This window comes from Ambystoma mexicanum, chromosome 3p (assembly GCF_040938575.1).
Source record: "Ambystoma mexicanum isolate Mex_15411 chromosome 3p, UKY_AmexF1_1, whole genome shotgun sequence".
NCBI lineage: Eukaryota > Metazoa > Chordata > Amphibia > Caudata > Ambystomatidae > Ambystoma > Ambystoma mexicanum.
Genome location: NC_090925.1, coordinates 1,230,280,868 through 1,230,301,303, shown reverse-complemented (window position 1 = coordinate 1,230,301,303; position 20,436 = coordinate 1,230,280,868). Strand labels below are relative to the sequence as shown.

The 20,436-nt window shown below is 47.1% G+C and overlaps 1 protein-coding gene across 1 annotated transcript in view; it reads left to right on the top strand.

The window, feature by feature from the left end:
- RRP7A (ribosomal RNA processing 7 homolog A) overlaps positions 1–20,436 on the top strand; it is a 184,821-nt gene that overhangs the window by 42,035 nt on the left and 122,350 nt on the right. Inside the window, exon 3 of the mRNA XM_069652696.1 lies at positions 18,119–18,244. Within this exon, the coding sequence (XP_069508797.1) occupies positions 18,119–18,244 (126 nt within the window). The remainder of the gene's footprint in view (positions 1–18,118; positions 18,245–20,436) is intronic.

The following is a 20,436-nucleotide window of genomic DNA, read 5'->3' as shown; positions in this document are numbered from 1 at the left end:
GGAACATGCAGTATTAGGAAAAAGAATGATGTTTGTGGGGGGAAAATGCTTGTGCTGTGAAAAGATAATCCCATTTGTATAATAGGACAATGGCACAAGTTGTAATAGACACAAATGCACTTCTTCTGCACAATATACTACGCTGTGTCCATTTCGGCACCAAATTAAAAATAACATCCCTAAATGGGTAGCTACATATTGGGAAACAAAATTATGCAGGAGATCGGAAACAGAAACATTGCCTGCCCTACTACCTCCCTCCGCACAAACGCCACTATATATTGTGTTACATGGTGTTTATTTCTCCCTACACAATCGACAACAATAATGTAGTCTAGATCGAGCGTCGCCAAAGTCTCACACAAACAAACCAAAAGCAAGCACTTCAGTGTTGGTGCTTCATACATATACAAACCTCCATGATACACTGCACAGAACTGCCATCGGACACACTTTTTCATTGACTCAAGTAATGCATGCGCCATTCACCCACAGAGCATACACTGGCCGTCATACAGCACACAGCCATAAGTTCACCCTCTAGAGTAAGGTTAACAAATATATGGTATAGCACATTCTGGGCGTGCATTGCACATGCAGAAAACATATTGCGCAATCCGGTGTCCTCCACAATCTCAAACAGAAAATGTACATTCGCAAAATTGGCATATGTTACACTTGCAACCCTGCAACTGTAGTAATGTCTGCTTAGGGGAATAAATGTCAACCAACGTAGGGGTTGTCCTTTGTACTGGGGGGTTATTTGTTTCTCTGTGCCTCACATTCTTACAATAGCATCTTCACTGCAGCCTGTAGAATCAAAAACCAAATGTCATTGTCACTGACCCACAATGAAATGCCCCTTCCATTGATAAAGTGGACATATTGATTACCAATGTTTTCATTCGTACAGGAGTACATCCCAGCAGCATGCAAAAAGTTGCACATACTTCTGTTGAGAAGACTCCTTCCCACCTCTGGCTGTCGACAACATTCAACGGAATAGTTATATACTGGACTTGGTGGTATAATGGAGAAAAGCACCTTCTCAGTGGGAAGAATGTGCATCACTTCTTCCATCATCTTTTTCAGTTGATGGTACACACTTGCACAAGCTATTGAACCCAAAAGCAATGCTCCATAATGCACTGTCACTACGTCCACAGGACCTAAAGTGGCCACCCGTCGACATTCTTCAACCAAATAGTGGAAACTACGGACAGGGACACCACAGCACAAAGTCTCCACTTCGGCCAAATTGAAATTGCCATTAAGGCCTCTTTCCACGGCATACTGAAGCAGATCGAGCACAAGGCGATCACCCGCTGTAAAAGTTTGCATTTCTCCATTAAAGTGGCAGGATCCACAGGCATGTCACTGGGACACTTGGTCTTAACCACAGATGCCAAAAAAGACATGGCAGTGCTCTGTGTTTGCTTAACTGAACGATTCACCACTCTCTAAGCCTTGCTGCTCAGTCAAGCTACCCATATAGTTTGGCTAGACATTAGTGTTTCTCTGTTAACCAAAACAGGGTGACATGTCAGAATCTGACCACAGAGAGGATTATGAAAATCTATCTTAACGCACACTACTTTAGAATCCCAAGCAATTATTCACACAATAATTGTGGTTATCAAATTAAAGGGAAAAGATGTTGCACACTTCTCAGAACGTAGGATTTATAATTAGAAGTCACTGAACACCATATACTAAAACTGTCGAAGTCCAGCCATAGCCTGAACCAAGTCTCTTACTATTTTAGGTATCCCAAAAGCTTTCTGTGGCAAGAGGCGAGTAGTCCAGGAGGACCCATTCAGCTAGTGCAGGTAAAGTACTAAAGTTAGTTAGTGCGGAGCAGATCCAACAAGTGAACTATAGACTCAAGAGACTTCAACCGGTTTGTAGTGAAAGGAGTAGCAGCTAAATCTTCTGAGGTCAGGTAGCGTTCCGTTAACAGGACTTTGTGCCCATTGCAAACAATGTGTTTTTTAGAGCTGTAGGGGAATCTCAGGCCCTCAAACCCATGAGAAGTGAAGAATGGTCCAGGTGAAAGTACATCGCTGTGCAAGACGTGCCTTGCTGTCGTTCGGGTTGCGGGTTCAAGGGCGATTACCATCTCTAGGTTCTTGTGGAGACCTCAGACTGTAGTGGGTGGGATTGGGGCCCAGATGTGGTGCCACTATGAAAGAGACACTCACTGAGATCTTCACGGATGCATGTTTTCAATGACCCTGGATGGAGTCAGGAGGCACTCGGACGCAGGACTTCAGACTTCTAGCAGGCTTGTCTCCTGGTGGAGGGGACCACAGCAGTTTTCAGGGTCCCATCAGAGGCTCTGGAATGCCCCCAAAGTGTTCCAGCAGATTGCCCAGCCGTGCAATTGTGCTGCCCCAAGGGATCCCCGGGTACCTCCTCTGGGCCGCCATCCTGACACGTAGGGTGTCCCCAGCCTGTTCATTTCCCTGGGGTTTAATGTTCGAGGGTAGAGTCTTCCTATAGGGAGAAGTTCTACAACCTTGGCATATACTGATCTTCCTGAATCCTAAACCTATTACACAGGGCTCCAAATTTGCACTTTCCAGTAGTCATTGGCTAATAACCGACTTGTGGCGAGTACGAAATGGTGTGCTGTGTTGATGTGGAGAATTGAGGGGGCAATTTACTTGTTTGCCTTGCTAGTAGATGCAATCTTACATTTTGACACTTCTGTATGCATTATCCTGGGCTGCTTTTTTAGCTGCGATAATGCACTTCAAGGGAACCATATACACAAAATATGGCCCCTTTGCGTGCTTTAAGCCCAGTTCAATATGGGCCGGGAGGATAGCGCCGGTGCAATGCTTTTGCCTTGAAAGCAAGACAAGGCAGAGCAACAAAGGTTTGAATCCCGGTCTCGCGCGGACTGGAGTCCGGTATTCAGCGTGTTATAATAGATTAAAGATGACCTGTCCTTTGTTGCCAGGTGGGGAATGTCCCCCTTTATTCATCAAACTTTGTGAGGGTTCCTGCAAGAAGCCTGCGATGGCTCTGCTTTGAGTGTTCTGGCAGGAAGTGGAGGGGGGTGCTGTCTATACCCAAATCCACATTTCTACATGGGGTTGGATGTCGCTGGGCAGATTCTGGGATGCTGGCTGTCAACTATTGGACAGCCACTTCGAAGTTTGAATGTTGTAAGTATCATTATTAGAAGGCGGGTGTCGCCCCCAGCCCAGATTATGGATATAAGGAGATGAGATGGATCCAGGAACCAAGTCGACCGCTTGAGCTGAAGAAGATCCTAAGAAGACAACGACCGAGGGACAGTGGAGGACTGCAGCCGAAACAAGCATTGGCTAAGCCAATTCCACTATGTTGCAAACATCGACATTCTAAATCGACAGGGAAGAACCCTGAGCAGCTAGGGTTATCTTGGGAGAGAGAAATGTGAGCTGTAGAGCAGTACAAATTGGCACAAACACAGATCCAAGGAAACACTTACTCACTTAAAGTTATATCAACATTATTATATATGTATTTCTGATGTTTGTTAATCTGCTTAGAATTACATGCTGTGCATAGGTCCGACATCCAGTGGTCATTGCGGAGTATTGCATTTTGTTTTTCGTAGTCGAAAAGGGGACGTCGACTAGGCGTGTCTAACACTATCCCTATAGGGATGTGCGTTGTACCCATAATCCCTCACGCGTCGAGGTCCCTCAGATTGTTTTTTCCGCCCAGCTTCTGGTTGCCTTACGCGGAGCTCCTAGAGAGACATTGCAAATACTTACTATCGGACCTCGGTCCTTAATTATACTTATTATATTGTTAAAGATCCCTCCCCTCGACGTTAGCTGTGAAGCTGTTTCTCCGCCGAGCAAGTTTTTGACGGAGGGGAAGAGACGGAGGAGATCCTTCGGCGCTGCCGAACACGTGGCCTGGCCTCGCCGGCCAACATACAGTAGGGAGAGTGGGGGTTCGAACTTTTATCTTCTCTTTGAGAATGTCTTTCTTTCTCCCATATCTTTCCCTTGGGGTTGTTATCACCAGTTATTATTGCCTCAGCTATGGAGAGGACACCTTTTAAGTTTTGCCCACGCTGTAGGGGCAAATACACTTGGAAGGACAAACACAAGCTCTGTAATCGTTGCTTGCCCCTCGATCATAAGGAGGACAGCTGTGCGGCCTGTAAGCTCTTGAAACCAAGAACTCTTAAAGAACGCAAAGTTAAGAGGTGGGCGGACTACGCTATGTCGAAGTCAGTTTCCTCACCCGCCGCCGCTGTTACAGAAAGTGACGAGGAGGGTGATAACTCGACGTCCGTTACGGAAGTCATTAACCCCCAGAAGGAGCGCTCACGCTCCTCGACATCCGTCCCCGGCCCCGGCGGGCTCGGCTCACGCCCTGCTCATGGGGATGAACACCCCGGCGACAGGGACGCACACAGACCCCATAGGCCTAAGCACACAACCCACGGCTCTTCTTCGTCGAAGACGAAGGATCCATCAGCGCCGAAGGGGACGCAGGGCACTCCGGTGTCTACCTTAGACCGTAAGGGTCTCGAGCCCCACCCGCAAACGCAGTCGCGACCAGCGATTGGGCTTTCATCAAACACGGGCGCTACCCCAAAATCATCCGACGTAACGCTCCATAGAGCGGCCGTCGAGGAACAACGCGTAACGCAGGCAACGTCGACACCAGAGTCCTCTGACAAACTCGTTGTCGAGAGCCTGGCGAGAATTGTTTCCGAAGACACACGTAAGCGGACGACAAAACAAACGTCGAATACCGCACAAAAAGCTATAGAAACGCCGAAAAAGCATAAGAGTAGCCAGGAACTGCCCCTTTCATCTAAGGGCACTTCGGAACTACCGGAGGGCTTTTCAGATGGCGACGGAAACCTTTCTTCGACGTTTTCGGAGCGTTCTAAGCGTTTTGAAGGTGAAAACACTGATTTCCCCCCTCTAGACTATTCAGGGGTCCCCCATGAGACCCTTGAAAGACTCCATTCTTGTATGGAGAAAATGGAAAGGTTTTTGGGAAACCAAAACCCACCCACACCCAAAAGACTAAGAGAATGGCCCCAGGATGACCCCAGGGTTAAAATTCCTAGGCTGTTTCCCCCTTCTACAGACGTATATGACCTCACGGAAGAGGAGCAATACCTCCAGGAAGATGATGAGTGTTTGGGTGGAGAGGAAGAACATGAGGAAGAGGGGTTTGAAGAAGATCCTTACACTAGTGCAGGAGCTTTCGAAGAAGATACAGCTACCTCGCAGCCTTGGCAATCCCCATCAGTGCACTCAGACCCTGAGGAAGAGGGGTTTGAAGAAGATCCTTACACTAGTACAGGAGCTTTCGAAGAAGATACAGCTACCTCGCATCCTTGGCAATCCCCATCAGTGCACTCAGACCCTGATGTCTTTCACCCTTCTCCTCCCAAGGATTCACCTATTGGAAACACCTCTCCCATAGATGACCAACCTTCACTTAATGCACTATTGCGCAAGGCAGCAGCGCATTTTGAAATAGACACAGGGGAGACTCTTCCTGACATAGACTTTGTAGAGAAAATTATTAAAGAAAAAGCCCCTGTTAGTCAGTCTATTCCGCTCCTGGCTTCTATAAAGAGAAGAATAACTCCTTCCCTTTCCAATCCTGCCTTAGTCAGAGGGGTCAACCCTCGGATAGAAAAGCTCTTCAGCCCTTCGCCCTCTGACCCGTTGTACATCAGAGGCCATTCTATTCCGGACTCCCTCGTAGTTACTAATACAAGGAAAAGAGCAGGGGTACCACTATCCACTAGTGAGGCACCACCTGACAAAGAGGGCAAAAAGCTCTACGCACTTGGTAAGAGAATCACGACGTCCGCCGCCTTTTCAACTAGGATTGCAAATAATAATTCCCTACTAGCTAGCTACGCAGATGCACAGTGGAGCAAGCTGCGCAGCGAAGCAGAGGACGCACAAGAACCCCTGCGTTCACGCCTGTTAGCTACAATCTCAGAGGGAACTCTTGTAAACCAGGGCATCGTAAAGAACTCCTTAGATGCCGCAGAGACGGCTGGCCGTTCCCTGGTTCAGGGAACACTTCTCAAACGCCATGTCTGGCTGCGCAATTCGGGATTTAAGCCGGAAACCCAGGCTTCCCTGATAAATAAGCCCATAGAAGAAACACATCTGTTTGGGAAAGCAGTTGATGAGGCCCTAGAACATGCGAAGAAAGAGTTTGATACCATTAAAACTCTTGACCAAATTTCTAGGCCCCCTAACAGACGCGGCTATGGCAATAGACGCTCCTTTCGTGGCCAACGCCAGCAGCAAAACCAACAGCAATTTTACTCTGCTACCAACTGGCCCTCTAACCAGGGTAACAACACCCAGTTCAGTCAAAGAGGCCAAGGCCGTGGCAGGGGAAGAGGTCGCGGCTCCAGCCCCAAAGGTTCCACGCCCAATACCAACAAATGACCCGAAGATTCGGGACCCCTCCCATGCAACACCGGTCGGGGGGCGGCTAACATCGTTCCTTTCAGCATGGGAGGGAATATCGTCAGACCGCTGGGTATTATCCACCATAGCCCAGGGATACTGCATCGAATTCAACGGTTCCCCGAAGTACAGACCCCCACGGAACCGACGCATGACACCGAACACCTCACCATTCTTCTACAAGAAGTAGAAGAGCTACTGAAAAAAGAAGCTATAGAGGCTGTCCCCCTATCTCAGGTAACAGAAGGTATTTATTCAGTGTACTTCCTTGTACCCAAAAAGGACTTAACCATGCGCCCTGTATTAGATCTGCGCCCAGCGAACAAATTTGTCAAACCCCAAAAGTTTCGTATTGTGACCTTGCAGGAAGTAATCCCACTGTTATCACAGGGGGATTACATGACAACACTGGACATGAAAGATGCATACTTTCATATTTTAATGTTGCCAGCGCATAGAAAATACCTCAGGTTCAAGATAGAGAACAAACACTATCAGTTCAGAGTACTACCCTTCGGGATAGCATCTGCACCAAGGGTATTCACGAAAGTACTGGCAGTGGCAGCGGCCCACCTGCGCAGGTTATCCATCCCGGTATATCCTTACCTCGACGACTGGCTCATAACAGGGGATTCTTACGAAACATGCTTCTCCAATACCCAAAAGACTGTAGACCTTTTGTTCCAACTGGGCTTCTCCATCAACGAAAAGAAGTCCAGCTTAGACCCCAGCCAAATCAAACAATTCCTAGGGGCTCTAATTCGAACAAAGGACGGCCTCGTCTTCCCCTCCAACGAGAGGGTCCAAAACATGCTGTTTCAGATCCCCCATTATGTGGCAGGTCGAGAGGTGACGGTACGCAAAGCAATGCGCTTGCTAGGAATGATGGCGTCATGTATTTATTTGGTACCTCACGCGCGCCTGCGCATGCGCCCAATGCAAGAGTGGCTCAACAGCCAGTGGTGTCAGGCCAGCGGGCAATGGGACGATCTAGTGGTGGTCTCGCAGGCCTTGGTTCTCTCGCTACGGTGGTGGACAAAAGAAAACCTGTTATTAGGGAAAACTTTTGCCACACCCGCAGTGGAAGCCACTCTAACCACAGACGCATCCCTTACAGGATGGGGGGCTCACCTATCCCATCACACTGCTCACGGAGCGTGGACTCCGAGCTTAGCATCCAAGCATATAAACCTGCTGGAACTACTAGCGGTGTTCAAAGCACTGAAAGCCTTTCAGGAACACCTACAAGGAAAGACAGTGATGGTCCTCACAGACAGCACCACAGCCATGTACTACCTCAACAAGCAAGGGGGCACTCACTCTCCAGGACTGTCCAAGCTGTCCCAGAACATCTGGAAGTGAGCTCTCAAACACATGTTCCTACTATCACAACATGTACCAGGGGAACTCAATCTGCTAGCAGACGAACTCAGCAGAGACTTCCCCCTGCCCGTAGAGTACGAATGGCGGTTACAAGAAGACATCGTCTTCGACGTCTTCACACAGTGGGGTTTCCTAGAAATAGTCCTGTTCGCAACTCTGGAAAACTCTCAATGCCAAGATTACGCCTCCAGGTACCCCCAGAACCAGTCCAAGGGGAATGGTCTATCGATTCCATGGTCCGGGAAATTTGTTTACGCTTTTCCCCCGACTCCCCTTCTCAACAAGATAGTGCACAAGATGCACCAGGAACAAGTTACCATGATACTGGTGGCCCCTATGTGGGCCCGACAGCCATGGTTCGCTCACTTGATGGAGATGTCTCTATCTCCTCCAGTGAAACTGCCCTGCCCGTACAACATGCTGTCACAAGACAGGGGCAGGACACTTCACCCATTCCCTCAGATCATGAACTTAGCAGCCTGGCTCCTGAGGTCATAGAAATTGGACATTTACAACTTCCACAGAGGTGCATGGACATCCTCAGAGAGGCCAGAAAGCCTAACACTCGTCACTGCTATTCTAGCAAATGGAAAAGATTTGTCATCTGGTGTAGAAGGAAGAGTATCAACCCCGTTGACTGCTCTCCCACACAAATTATTCTGTACCTGACCCATTTACTGGACTCGGGTCTAGTATTCAATTCTATTAAAGTACACGTGTCAGCGCTTTCTGCTTACACCACTTCACAACTCAAAGTATCGTGGTGGAAGATCCCAGTAATCAAAGCCTTCATGGAAGGAGTAAAGAGAATACACCCTCCAATAGCAAACCCAGCTCCCGGCTGGGATCTAAATGTGGTACTCGCCAGGCTCATGGGGTCATCCTTTGAACCCATGCACAAGGCAACGCTTAAAGATCTCACTCTTAAGACTGCTTTCCTAATAGCTATTACCTCCATTAGGAGAGTAAGTGAACTACAGGCCCTTTCGGTTTTAGACCCCTTTGTAACAGTTCACAAGGATAAAGTGGTTCTACGCACACACCCAAGGTTCGCACCGAAATTCATCTCCAAATTCCATGTCAACCAGTCTATAGAACTACCAACGTTATTTCAAAATCCTTCAAATCTAGGCGAAAAAAGCCTGCATACACTTGATGTGCGCAGAGCTGTCATGTTTTACATGGAAAGAACTAGTCCACTGAGAAAGACTAATCAGTTCTTTGTCTCGGTGGCAGCAGGAAGAGAAGGAGATGCAGTTTCAAAATCCACTATCTCTAGATGGATTGTACAATGCATCACTCTCTGTTACACTCTTGCTAAGAGAGAACTATCCTTCAAGCCAAGAGCACACTCTACTCGAGGCACTGGGGCATCCATAGCATTCATTGCAAATGTTCCCCTTGAGTCCATCTGCAAAGCGGCAACCTTGAGTTCTGTACACACCTTTACAAAACACTACTGTCTAGATGCCCACTCTAGATCTGATTCCCAGGTGGGACAAGCAGTATTAAGACATCTTTTCTCTACTGTTCCTTCTCACAACCCACCTCCAACTCCGGGTACTGCTCGCTAGTCTATGCACAGCATGTGATTCTAAGCAGATTAACAAACATCAGAAGACAATGCATTACTTACTGTAAAAGCATTTCTGATGGTTGTATCTGCTTAGATTCACATGCGCCCACCCTTCCTCCCCGCTCGGATGGAAGGAACATAGACATCCTTTTCTATATCTCTCTTTTCTGTACTCACTCACGTCTAGAAGGCTCCTTCAGGGCAGAAAAATACTAACAGAGGGACCTCGACACGTGAGGGATTATGGGTACAACGCACGTCACTATAGGGATAGTGTTACAGACACGCCTTGTCGACGTCCCCTTTTCGACTACGAAAAACAAAATGCAATACTCTGCAGTGACCACTGGATGTCGGACCTATGCACAGCATGTGAATCTAAGCAGATACAACCATCAGAAATGCTTTTACAGTAAGTAATGCATTGTCATATACATAAGGCACACAAGCAATTCTAAAATGCAGCAACTCCTAATAACATTCAATTGAAAATGGAATAAGATTGGAAAAGGAACAATAATGCAGGCGAGTAACGTTTTCATATATTTTTCATATGAAGCACACAAAGGTCAGTAAAAGCACGTATATGTATCACCTTTGCAAAAAAGTGGAAGTAAAGGTTCAACAGAACACAGCTAGCAACTGGAAAGTAACAATATAACACTCTCCAAGAGTGGTTTAGGCAGTCTGTTTCCTATCTAGAAAAGAGTTAACAGTTCAAGTTGTGGAGGAACAAGCATTGCCCAAGCCAGTATGATCCAGAAGATGGACTTTTGCGAAATCAGCAAAGCCAGTCAAACGGACAGCACCAGTTCTAATACAATCTTCAGAGAAAAGTTAAATAACCAGTCAGTTCATGTAGAAAGCACAGGAGCTCAAGAGGAACCTTCCTGTAGGTATACAGTGTGAGACAGGCATGGTATCAAGAGAGACACAAACTCAAAGATGTTAGTTTCAAAACCTTTATTTACCAAGGTTGCAGGGTTGGTATAATGTCTAACTGGCCCGAACTCTGAAACAATGGTTCCCCTAACTGATGTTTCTAAAGGCCGTCAACGTCTTCTAGTCCAAAATAAAAGTCTGTTTGTGTCTAAACCTATGCTTGCCCTCACTCTGTACAAAAATGTGATAGGAAGTCTTTAAAAAGGAAGAAGAAAACAAACAAAAATAGGAAACCAAGGTTGGTTTCAGGTGGTCTTCTCAACATGTGTAGTTTAGTCAATGTCCCATAAATGAGTTCAGTCAAAGGGGGCGTTCATAAGACCTTCTCCACAGAACCCTTGCAATATTCTCAAATACTTTCAGTATCTTTAGTCCCTTGGGTTCCCTTCTCCAAGCGTCAACTTGTTAAAGTTTCAAACACCACAAAAGAAATATAACTGTTCCTTTTGAAACTTCTGAAGGTTCCCTTCACGAGCTTCAATCCTTTCAACACTACAAAACAAGTCTCTATCTTTGGTAGTCCCCACGCTCAGGCCCCTTTCAGTTTTCAACACAAAATTCAGTTTTGTCAGGATGCACTTTGCTTTTCCTTCAATATCGTGAAATAGATATTCTACTTTGTTTGATCTCTGTGTTCCCTTCCCCAAGCTTGGGACCCTTTTGGGTTCAAACACAAGTTCAGCTTGTCGGGATGTAACTCTCCTTTCAGATACAGTTTCTTTCACACACCCTTCACTTGTGGGGTACAATCGGAGACTTTTGAAACCACTTGGTTCTTTACTCCTCCTAGGCGTGACCACTCCTATCTGTAACCCCTCTTTATTTCTTGCACCTTCTTTAAAACCTTTCACCTTCAGGTGCTTCCTGCACTCGTTCTCCTTTGCTTGGTCCTCGTGCGCACTTGTACCTTCCCTTTCCTTTTTTCCACCGTGCACTCTTGCACCTTCCTTTTGCTTTCTTATCGTGCCTCTTGCGTCCTTCCCTGGCCATCTGAATGGAAGATCCCGTGGGAGAATACCGTTGGGTTTCTCACAACAGGCTACAAGGCCTGCACAGTGGAGTTGAGGTCAACTCTCAAACGTGGAAAACGGCACTCCCAAAGCAAAGGAGCACCGAACATGGGCTAAGGTAAGTGTAACCCAAACCCCACAGTATCTGAAGCGTGAAGTTGAAAATGTAGCTGGTCGCCTTCCTGATTGCTGCACCTTGGTCGTGGAGATGAAAGGGGGGGGACCTTCTGGGGGCTTTCTGCGGCAGCACTTGAGTGAAGGGGTTGGCAGCAAAGGATTCAGCTCACTCCAGCAGCAAGTGGTTTTGGTGCCTTTTCTTTAATGCCAAGAGACAATGGATATCGCCGGTCAGATTCTCCTCGGTTTCTTAGTCCTGAACTCTGGTGAGGGGACTTTTGGAATAGAATTCCAACTTCTGGAGGTCCACAAGGATATCTGCAAAGTTTCAGCGAGATTCATTCGGTCCAAGACGATGCACTGCGAAATCGTCCGGGTACTCTGGGTATTGGTGTTCTGCAGCTCGGGAAAGTCGCAGGGCGTTGGGGGGATGGCCTGAATTGATGGTCTTGAGGCCGATAGTTTCCACCAGCCCAAACATGGAAGTCGTCCTTGGCGGAGCTTCCCTGTCTAGTTGAAAACAGGGTTAGGACAGTGACGGGGCTTCACTGGTACTACTTTGGTTCTTGAAAGTGCTGCAGGCGTCTCCACTTGTCTTCTGGTTATGATTTCCAGTTCCAGTTGTCGACTGCTGGTGGTCCAAAAATCCTCGCCTTATATGCTGGAACCCATTCATTCACTCCAATGGAGCTGTCGGATCACCTGCGGGTTGGCTGTCCTGCAGGACAGCCGCACACCATCAGACAAAGGACAGTAAAGTTTTGGGACCCTCCTTCACTTCCTACCTTCCTAGATACACTGGAGCCTGGGCAGGCTTCACACAAGAAGCCTGCCAAAGGCAACATTTACAAAGGACCCACCCCCGCCTGGAATGATGGGAGAATGAATGGAAATGATTTTATGAAAATGGTCACCCATGGGTGCTGTACTGCAGCTGATCAGCTTGCAAGTAACCTGCACAAAAGGTAGAACTGCCAAAATAGTTATTGTGTTCATACTTACCATTAAGTAGCTTAAGGCCCCTCCAGAAAGTATGAGTTGTTTTACTAGTTCTGAACTGAGTTCTAAAAAGTAATGTTGCAAGGAGTATTCTCGTAACAGGGTTGGTTTGTTATGTTTATTTCATAACTGTCACTGCATGACTGACAGGGTCTACTATCCTTGAAATACCGATTGTATTCTAAAAGTATATCTAACCTGGACCTAGTCCCCAAGAAGAGTATATTACTATCCTGAATGTATAACTTGAGGTTTGACTCACCTGGACTTGCTTCTTGCTCCTCTAAATAAGGTTATACCTTGGTTTGCATACCATAGGTATCGAGTTGGTTTTTATGATTGTATTTATATGATGTTATAGTACTTACTTAACCAAGAATTTTCTTGGTCTACTTGTAATTAAATGCACCCTTTATTTTTTACAATACATAGGGCCCGATTCACATTGCGTTTTATAATGGTGCAATCCCATAGGAAAACATTCTGTGAATCAGGCCCATAGTGTTCCATAGTGTTTCAGTGTTTCTTTGGACCATGTGTATTCTACAATTTCTTTGTACAAAGCTACAGCCCTCTCTACCTCTAAGATAAGTCTGGCTGCTCTGTCCATGCTACCACATTCTCAGGTGGTACAGCCTTTAAAAACAAAAAAAATATATATTTAAATGGATTTTATTGTTTTCCAAATAATACAAATAAACCATTGGCACCACATATACAAATGCCACCCACCAACATCAACTTAAAACATATGCCTCACACAACACTGTCCACCCCTCCCTCTCGTAGCCTGCTTCACATTCTCCTCATAAGCACTTCACATTTCCGAACAGGCAGAAATTAAGTCAGTCCACCTCTGCATCTACTGTACCCGTCCTGGCAAACAAGGTGTGTAATAGGCCCTCCCACTCTCTAATTCCTCCTTGGACATCCGTCTGGTCTCGTTGCAATGCTTTTTTTTTCCAGGCTGCAGTCTCTAGTACCCCCCAGCTCCTGCCCCCACCGAAACGGATCCCTCCACCATTCATTCTTCTATCCCCGGGCTTGTAAATGATTTTCATGCCTTGGCTATCCTGCGTTTTGACAAAATACACGCCAAATCCTTCAACTTACTAACAGGTCTCCTGCCCTTGCGGCACATGAAGCTCCGGGAGAATTCACATCCAATTCTACCCCTGCCTTCCGTAGTCTACTCGCTACCCCCTGCCAGAACAGTCCCACCACCGGGCATGCCCAGAACATGTGCAGCATACCCGCATCCATCGCATTACACCTGGGGCAATCCCTAGCTACTGCCTCCGGAAATCTAGAGATCCGCAGAGGTGTCAAATAAGCCCTGTGCGTCACCAGCAATTGTGTGAGCTGTAGTCTGGTATTAAGTGACACCTTCTTATGGTAACCCAGTATCCTCACCCACTGTTCCTCAGTAAAAGTGACGACCTAAATCCTTCCCATTTCCTTTTTATCTCCAGAGGGGAGGCAAACCCGTTGGTTAGTAGTTGGTCGTATATTCGCGAAATTGTATGCCCGCCCTCGGCAATATCCTATAGAATGTCTACTATCGAGTACTTCTTCATCAACTCACCATATGTAGGCCACCTATTTGTAATCTCCTTCCCAAAAGTTCTATGTAATATGTATTGTCCTCCGGGCACTCCCGTCTGTTGTGCCAATTCTGCGAAGGGTATGAAAGTAGTATCTTGCAACAAGTCCCCTATAGTGGCCACCCCGCTAGCCTCCCAGTACTTACGGGTGTTCATTCTTGGGGCGAGGATACATTTATTGATACTAGAGGAATCTGTTCTGACACTGGGTCTGTCAACCCCATCACGCCCATGGCTTTATCACACACTTTCAACCCTAGGCATACCAATTGCGACCCCTGTCCCCGCCAACCCGAGGTTTCCTGAACCACAATAATTCCTTCAAAAAAGCGCCTCTCAATGGCTTGTAACATCAGTGTATCTGGAGTAGGGTCTTCAGTGAGCCAATCTACCACATATTGCAGCTGTCCCGCTACATAGTACAATTGAAAGTTTGGGAACCGAACGTCACCCTTTGCATGCGGTCTGTACAGCATTGATAGTGCGATCCTACTCCTCCCATTGTGCCACAGGAAGCTTCTGCAGATGATTTCTAAGGTCTTACAAAAGGGCCTTGTGATGTAGAACGGGACATTCACAAAAACGTGTAATAGTCTGGGCAGTGTTTAAGATGCTATTTATATGCTTGCTGTTCCTTTGGCACAATGCGGTCCGAGATCACTTGCGGTCCAACTCCTTGCTTTCATGCAAGGCCTCTGGCTGAATGGGACTTCCTTTATGGGGCCTCTGACTATCTTCTCCTTCTTGCTCGCCCAGGCCAATCTTTTCCCTGTCCCTCCATGCCTGTGCATCCTCCGGGACATCAAAGAACCAGGTCTTATGTTAGTGTGTCTGTGTCTAGGTCTCACATATCTTGGCTTTGACTGCTGCAACACAAGCTCAACCAAGGGCTCCTCGCAGGGTTCCCCTGCTCTCTCTTCTCATGGTGCCTGTCGGACCCACTACGACAGTAGCTGGACTCTACCAGTGCGCCCCCTCCGCTCAGGATTGAGTATTTTGATTCTCTGCCAGTTTCTGCGCCACAGACTTCGCCGGCCTCATGCACCTCAGATCTTGCCCTCAAAATCACCACACGGCCCAGGGTCCTATGTGCACTGTAACCATTCGCCTCTCTTTTTCAGGGGTCTTGGTCCTCTTGTTACTCCTCCTCCACCCCTACTTTGACTGGGAGGTCTGACTGTTTTCACCCCTGGGGCCGGGTTGTAGTTGGGAGCTTTCAGGCCTCTTCCCCCCTCTCTCCTACAGTCCAAGTCCCTACTTCAAGGGGCAGCGCTCCTCTAAGAGCCCGTACCTGTTTGTCAGGGCTCCTCCATCGTTCCGTCTGCAGCTCTCTACCCTGCTGTCCGCTCCAGCTGCTGGCGAATCCAATGATCCAAAGGGCTCAGCACAGGTACATCAGCCAGACCGGTCCCTCTGCTCAGAGCTGCGCCAGCCCCTTTATTCACTCAGGGTTATTTCATACCCTGACTTCAATGGGGGATTTCATTTTCTCCAGGACGCATACTCTGCGCTTGCATGACTGGATCTATGTGCCCATGTCCGGCGAGCTACAGCTGTCTCCGCTCCACTCCACGTAGCTTGCCGCAGAGAGTGCCCGCTTCACCTTCCTTTTGTTGCTACTGTCCTCTGCACCTCACGCCCTTCATTGACGGCGCATCCCGCGGCTGCCCCTCACTATGTTCTGTCCCTTAGCCGGCACCCTTAATTCCACAGATGCCCGTTCTGTGCTTTTGTTCGCCTGATCTAGCGCCGGACATCTTGCTGTTAGGATGCTCCAAAGGGTACTCGGGGACACATGGCGTACCTCCTTCGCCTTTATTCTACCTTTCTCTCCACTTCACCCACGCACTCTAGAGAGGTTCACACAAGTGCTTTGGAACTTCGTATGCTTGTATATACTTGTATTTCCCTTCAGATCAGGAAGGATCAGGCAGGAGCAGTCACAGGAGCAGTCCTACTCCATCGGCCACAAGCCACGCCCCGTGGTAGGGCCTTATACTAAGAGTGGAGCTTATGTACTGCCTCTGATGTATGGTTTTATGAAGCCCTTAGCTGGACTATAGAAAAACTGTCCTAATACGCACATGTTGCGTTTGCCCTGCATTAACTAACATTTCCTGCACTAGCGCTAGGATGTCTTGGGCTACTCGACGTCTTCCCTGAGGAACCTATTCGGACAACAAAAAGACTACCAGAGACTTGGTACAAACTGAGGTTGGACTTCTGAAGTTTTAGTACATGGTGATGGGTACTTTGTATAATTATAAGGCCTGTGTATTGATGTGTTCTTAACATTTGTTCTCCCTACTTTGTTGAACTGGTTTATTGTTTGAATAACTGCTTCGAATTCTAAAGTAGTGTGTAACCCATAGTGGGTTACCTAACTGAGTTGTATGACCACTTCCTCTCCCTCTCATTTCTGACTGTTTTACTGCCATTCAAGATTGGTGTGCCACCAGTGATCTTTGTCTGAATGCCAGCAAGACTGAGATCCTCCTCATCGGCACACTATCTCCATCCTTCTCCATCACCCTCTGTCCGGCCTCCCTTGGCCCTGCTCCTACCCCTAGCTGTGAGGCTAAGAACCTCAGGGTCATCTTTGACTCCACACTTCTTCTCCGCCCATATCTCTGAGGTCTCTAAAGTCAAACTTCCTACTGCACCTCCACAGAGGTACTCTGCCTTTCCTCTCCTTCCCTCAGAAGCTCACCGTCTCCCAAGCTCTGGTTCTCTCTAGGTTAGACTATTGTAACAGCCTCTTCCTAAATCTACCTGCCTCTACTCTCCGCCCTCTGCAACTTATCCTGAACAGGACTGCAAGACTTGTCCTTGGCCTGGGATCGTATCTCTCCAGCCCTGAAATCTCTCCATTGGCTCCCAGTGGATGCAAGGATTAAATTCAAAACCCTATGCATTGTCCACAAGGTTTTTGGGGGCCTGGGTCCAAAATACCTTCAGCTATACCTCAGCAAATACCTCCCCTCTCGAGCTCCTCTACCTCTAACTCCCTCCGGGTCAATCGTTTTTCAAAGAAATGAGCTGGGGGTAGATCTCTATCTTCGGCTGGGGCCTTCCTCTGGAACAGCCTCCCTACCAATTTAAAACTTGAGGAGAACCATCTCCGGTTCCGAAAGAACCTCAAGACCTTCCCCTTTGCTTCCACCTTCGCTCCCCCTCTCCCCCTCTTCCCTGCTGATATGCTCTCTCTTGGCACTGTGCACCTGGCCACCCTCTGTCCCCTGGGCCCAGGTACCTGCTCACCCTGCCACCCTCCTGCATTGCCTCCTGGCCACTCCTTGCACTGAGGACTGTATCTGTACCCTTGCAGCCCCCCCCCCCATTTTTTATTTATTATTTATCTGCTCTCCTCTGCTCCGCACTTTCCTCTCTCCCCCTTCCGTGCACTTTTTCCCTTTCCCATGCACTTGTGCGTTCTCAATGTCACTGGGTAAGATCGTTGTTGTGTTCTCCCCTGTCCCCCTCCCTTGCCTTGTCGCGCTCTGAAACATTTGTGTACGAGCGCGATGCAAATAAAATATAATATTATATATATATATATATTTTTTTTTACTTACCTTAAACTATTTAAATGAATGCTGCACTATTGTAAAAAATAGTGTTATTTCCGTTACTTCCATTTTTTTGGTCTTATCCTCTGCTACGTGTTGAGTTGACTGCACTACTCAACAGTGCCCACTTCCTCCTTCGTGCCTGTCAGCGCTACTTAAGATAGTGACTTTGCTCAACTGAGGCTGTGAATAATCTTGCTTAGCCCTAGGTTGGCTTTTCTATGTCCTACCCCAGGTAGTGGCCTTGCAAAACCCTTCTAACAGGATGAAATGTCACCTTTTATGTAACATATGTGACTCTTAACCGTAACAAGAAATTCGCCCATCAGTAATCTTACAACCTGCACATGCCATGCTTTATTTTGTGTCCTAATAAACGAGACAAAATCCGTAGCCGCGGAGGCTTTGGGAAAACTCGTCTTATTCAGGATGTTCTCGCCTTGTTTTTCAGAAATGTCTTTTGCGCCTTTGCTCTCGGTATGGCCCTGTGCAGTCTGTGGAACTTCAGGAGAAACCTGGCCCTGCTGAGGCCACTAAGGTGCCGGAGTCGAAGTTCTTCCTCCCGCAGTATATTCCGGTGGGTCTGTATGTGTATATTGTCAAATATCTGGTGTTGTGCACAGTGATGAAGACTTCCTCTGTCTACAAAGCCCTCTATTGTCTTGCCCCTCCTTACCTATCCTCCCTTCTCACTTTCTATACTCCTTCTCCTCCTCTCCGTTCTGCGGATAACTTCCTTCTCTCTCCTCCTCCCTGTGCCCCTTCCCGTTTCCGCTCCTTCCAACTTCACGCTCCTTTCCTTTGGAACCGCCTTCCCCTCCACATCCACTCTATTACCTCCTAACCCTCATTTCGTACTTCTCTAAAATCCTATCTCTTCCACTCTCCCCCCCCCCCAGCACCCTTTGCCACCTCCACCCACTCCTCCTACCCCCTCTCTCACTTTGGACCCTCTCCATTTGTACTTAACCTCATCAATAATGTAAATTGTTCTTTGTACTGTTTTCTGGTTTAGATTCATTGTCATGTATTGCTCGTTCTATTTACTTGTTCCTCTTGTAAAGAGCTTTGGATTAAAGCCTTATATAAATTAAAATAAATACAAATACAAGTATTGGGGAATTAACATGTAGAGATTAATACTAATGTCTGAACTCTTTCATTCAGATAGGACTCCTATCTGGGAGGTTTTCCCTTCTCACATTTATGGTCTGTATTTAAACAGTGCTCAGCATTTCCACCAGGCAGTAGCTACTGACTTAAAAAATGAAAGTGGTGAGTTTGCCATTTGAGTGATGTGGTGAAATTTAGTCCATACCCATATGAAGAAAGCCCAATGCCAGCGGTGTCGGCATGTCCCACCTGAAATTTAAAACTTGCCCGTAGACTGTGTGAGCAGTGATGTATACCAGGAGGGTTATTGGGAGGGCAAGCTGCGTACGGGTGAGTTTCAAACTCGCCATGCTACAACAATACAGCCTTGACCCTTGTTTGAAACACGTGTTGGCACCACAAGTGCTATGTTTGTGGCAACCTTACACATGCTCACCTCAGCATTTCCACCAGGCAGGTGAAGGGTCCTCTCCCATAGTACGGGTGACAAAACCTGACCAGAGCTGGAGTTTCCGCGTAGACTTCAGAAGGGTAAATTCCATTTCCTCCTTCGCTGCCTATCCCAAGCCCCATATTGACGAATTAATAGACAAATTGGGAGATGCAGTCTATTTGACCTTAGACCTCATGAAAGGATACTGGCAGATCCTGCTACATGGGCCTGGCAGAGAAAAAACTGCTTTTTCAACCCCAACAGGACTATTCCAATTTAAAGTCTTGCCCTTTGGACTCCATGGTGCCCCAGCAACGTTCCAAAGATTAATGGATATAATGTAGCAACTTTATTCTAGTTTCAGCGGGGCATACATTGATGGCATAGTATATAGTAAGACATGTGAAGAACCTCCATCACCTACACCTATAGTCCATCATGAGGGCTCTGCGTAAAGCTGGGCTCGCAGCCAACCCAAAAAAGTGTAAATTGGCCCTGTCAGTCGTAAATTACCTAGGCTTCTTCGTAGGGAACGGTAGTGTGCAATCCCAAGTGGAAAGAGTAAAAGCAGTCCTTGCACCAATACTTAACCAAAAGAGATCCAAGGACCTTCTTGGGATTGATGGGGTACTATCATAGGTTCATCCCAAATGTTTCTGATAAAACCTCCAGACTGACCGATAAGCTTAGAAATGCATATACACAAAGACTCCAGTGGAAAGATGAGGATGAAGTTTGTTACAACAACTTGAAGCAAACCCTATGCCAAAATCCCATTTTAAAGGAAGCAGACTTTTCCAAAGATTTAATTCTTCGAACTACCTCGCCTCGATTGGTTTTGGCTAACCTCTGTGTCTTCCCTGTTCAACATAATAGGGTGGCCTACCAAAATCCTCCAACTACGGCCGATTTTGGAAATCCACCTTAAGGCCAACACACGAAGGGCAAAAGGACAGGCAAACATCTTGTGGTACTGCCATTTTAGAGTATATGGTAGTCTAAATGGCATTCTGCTGTAAAATGCAAAAGAGCATGCGAGAAAAGTTAAAAACACGGTTGAAAAATATCTGCTATGAGCCCATCCTGAATGCATCAAGCAAGTAAGAGTTGATAAAAACAAAAGAAAAAAGCGATACAAAGTACATCTACCACAACTCACTATAGCATGAGGAGTGCAGTGTAAAACAAACAAGGAATTTAGTAACGAGGGACAGATTCCCCCT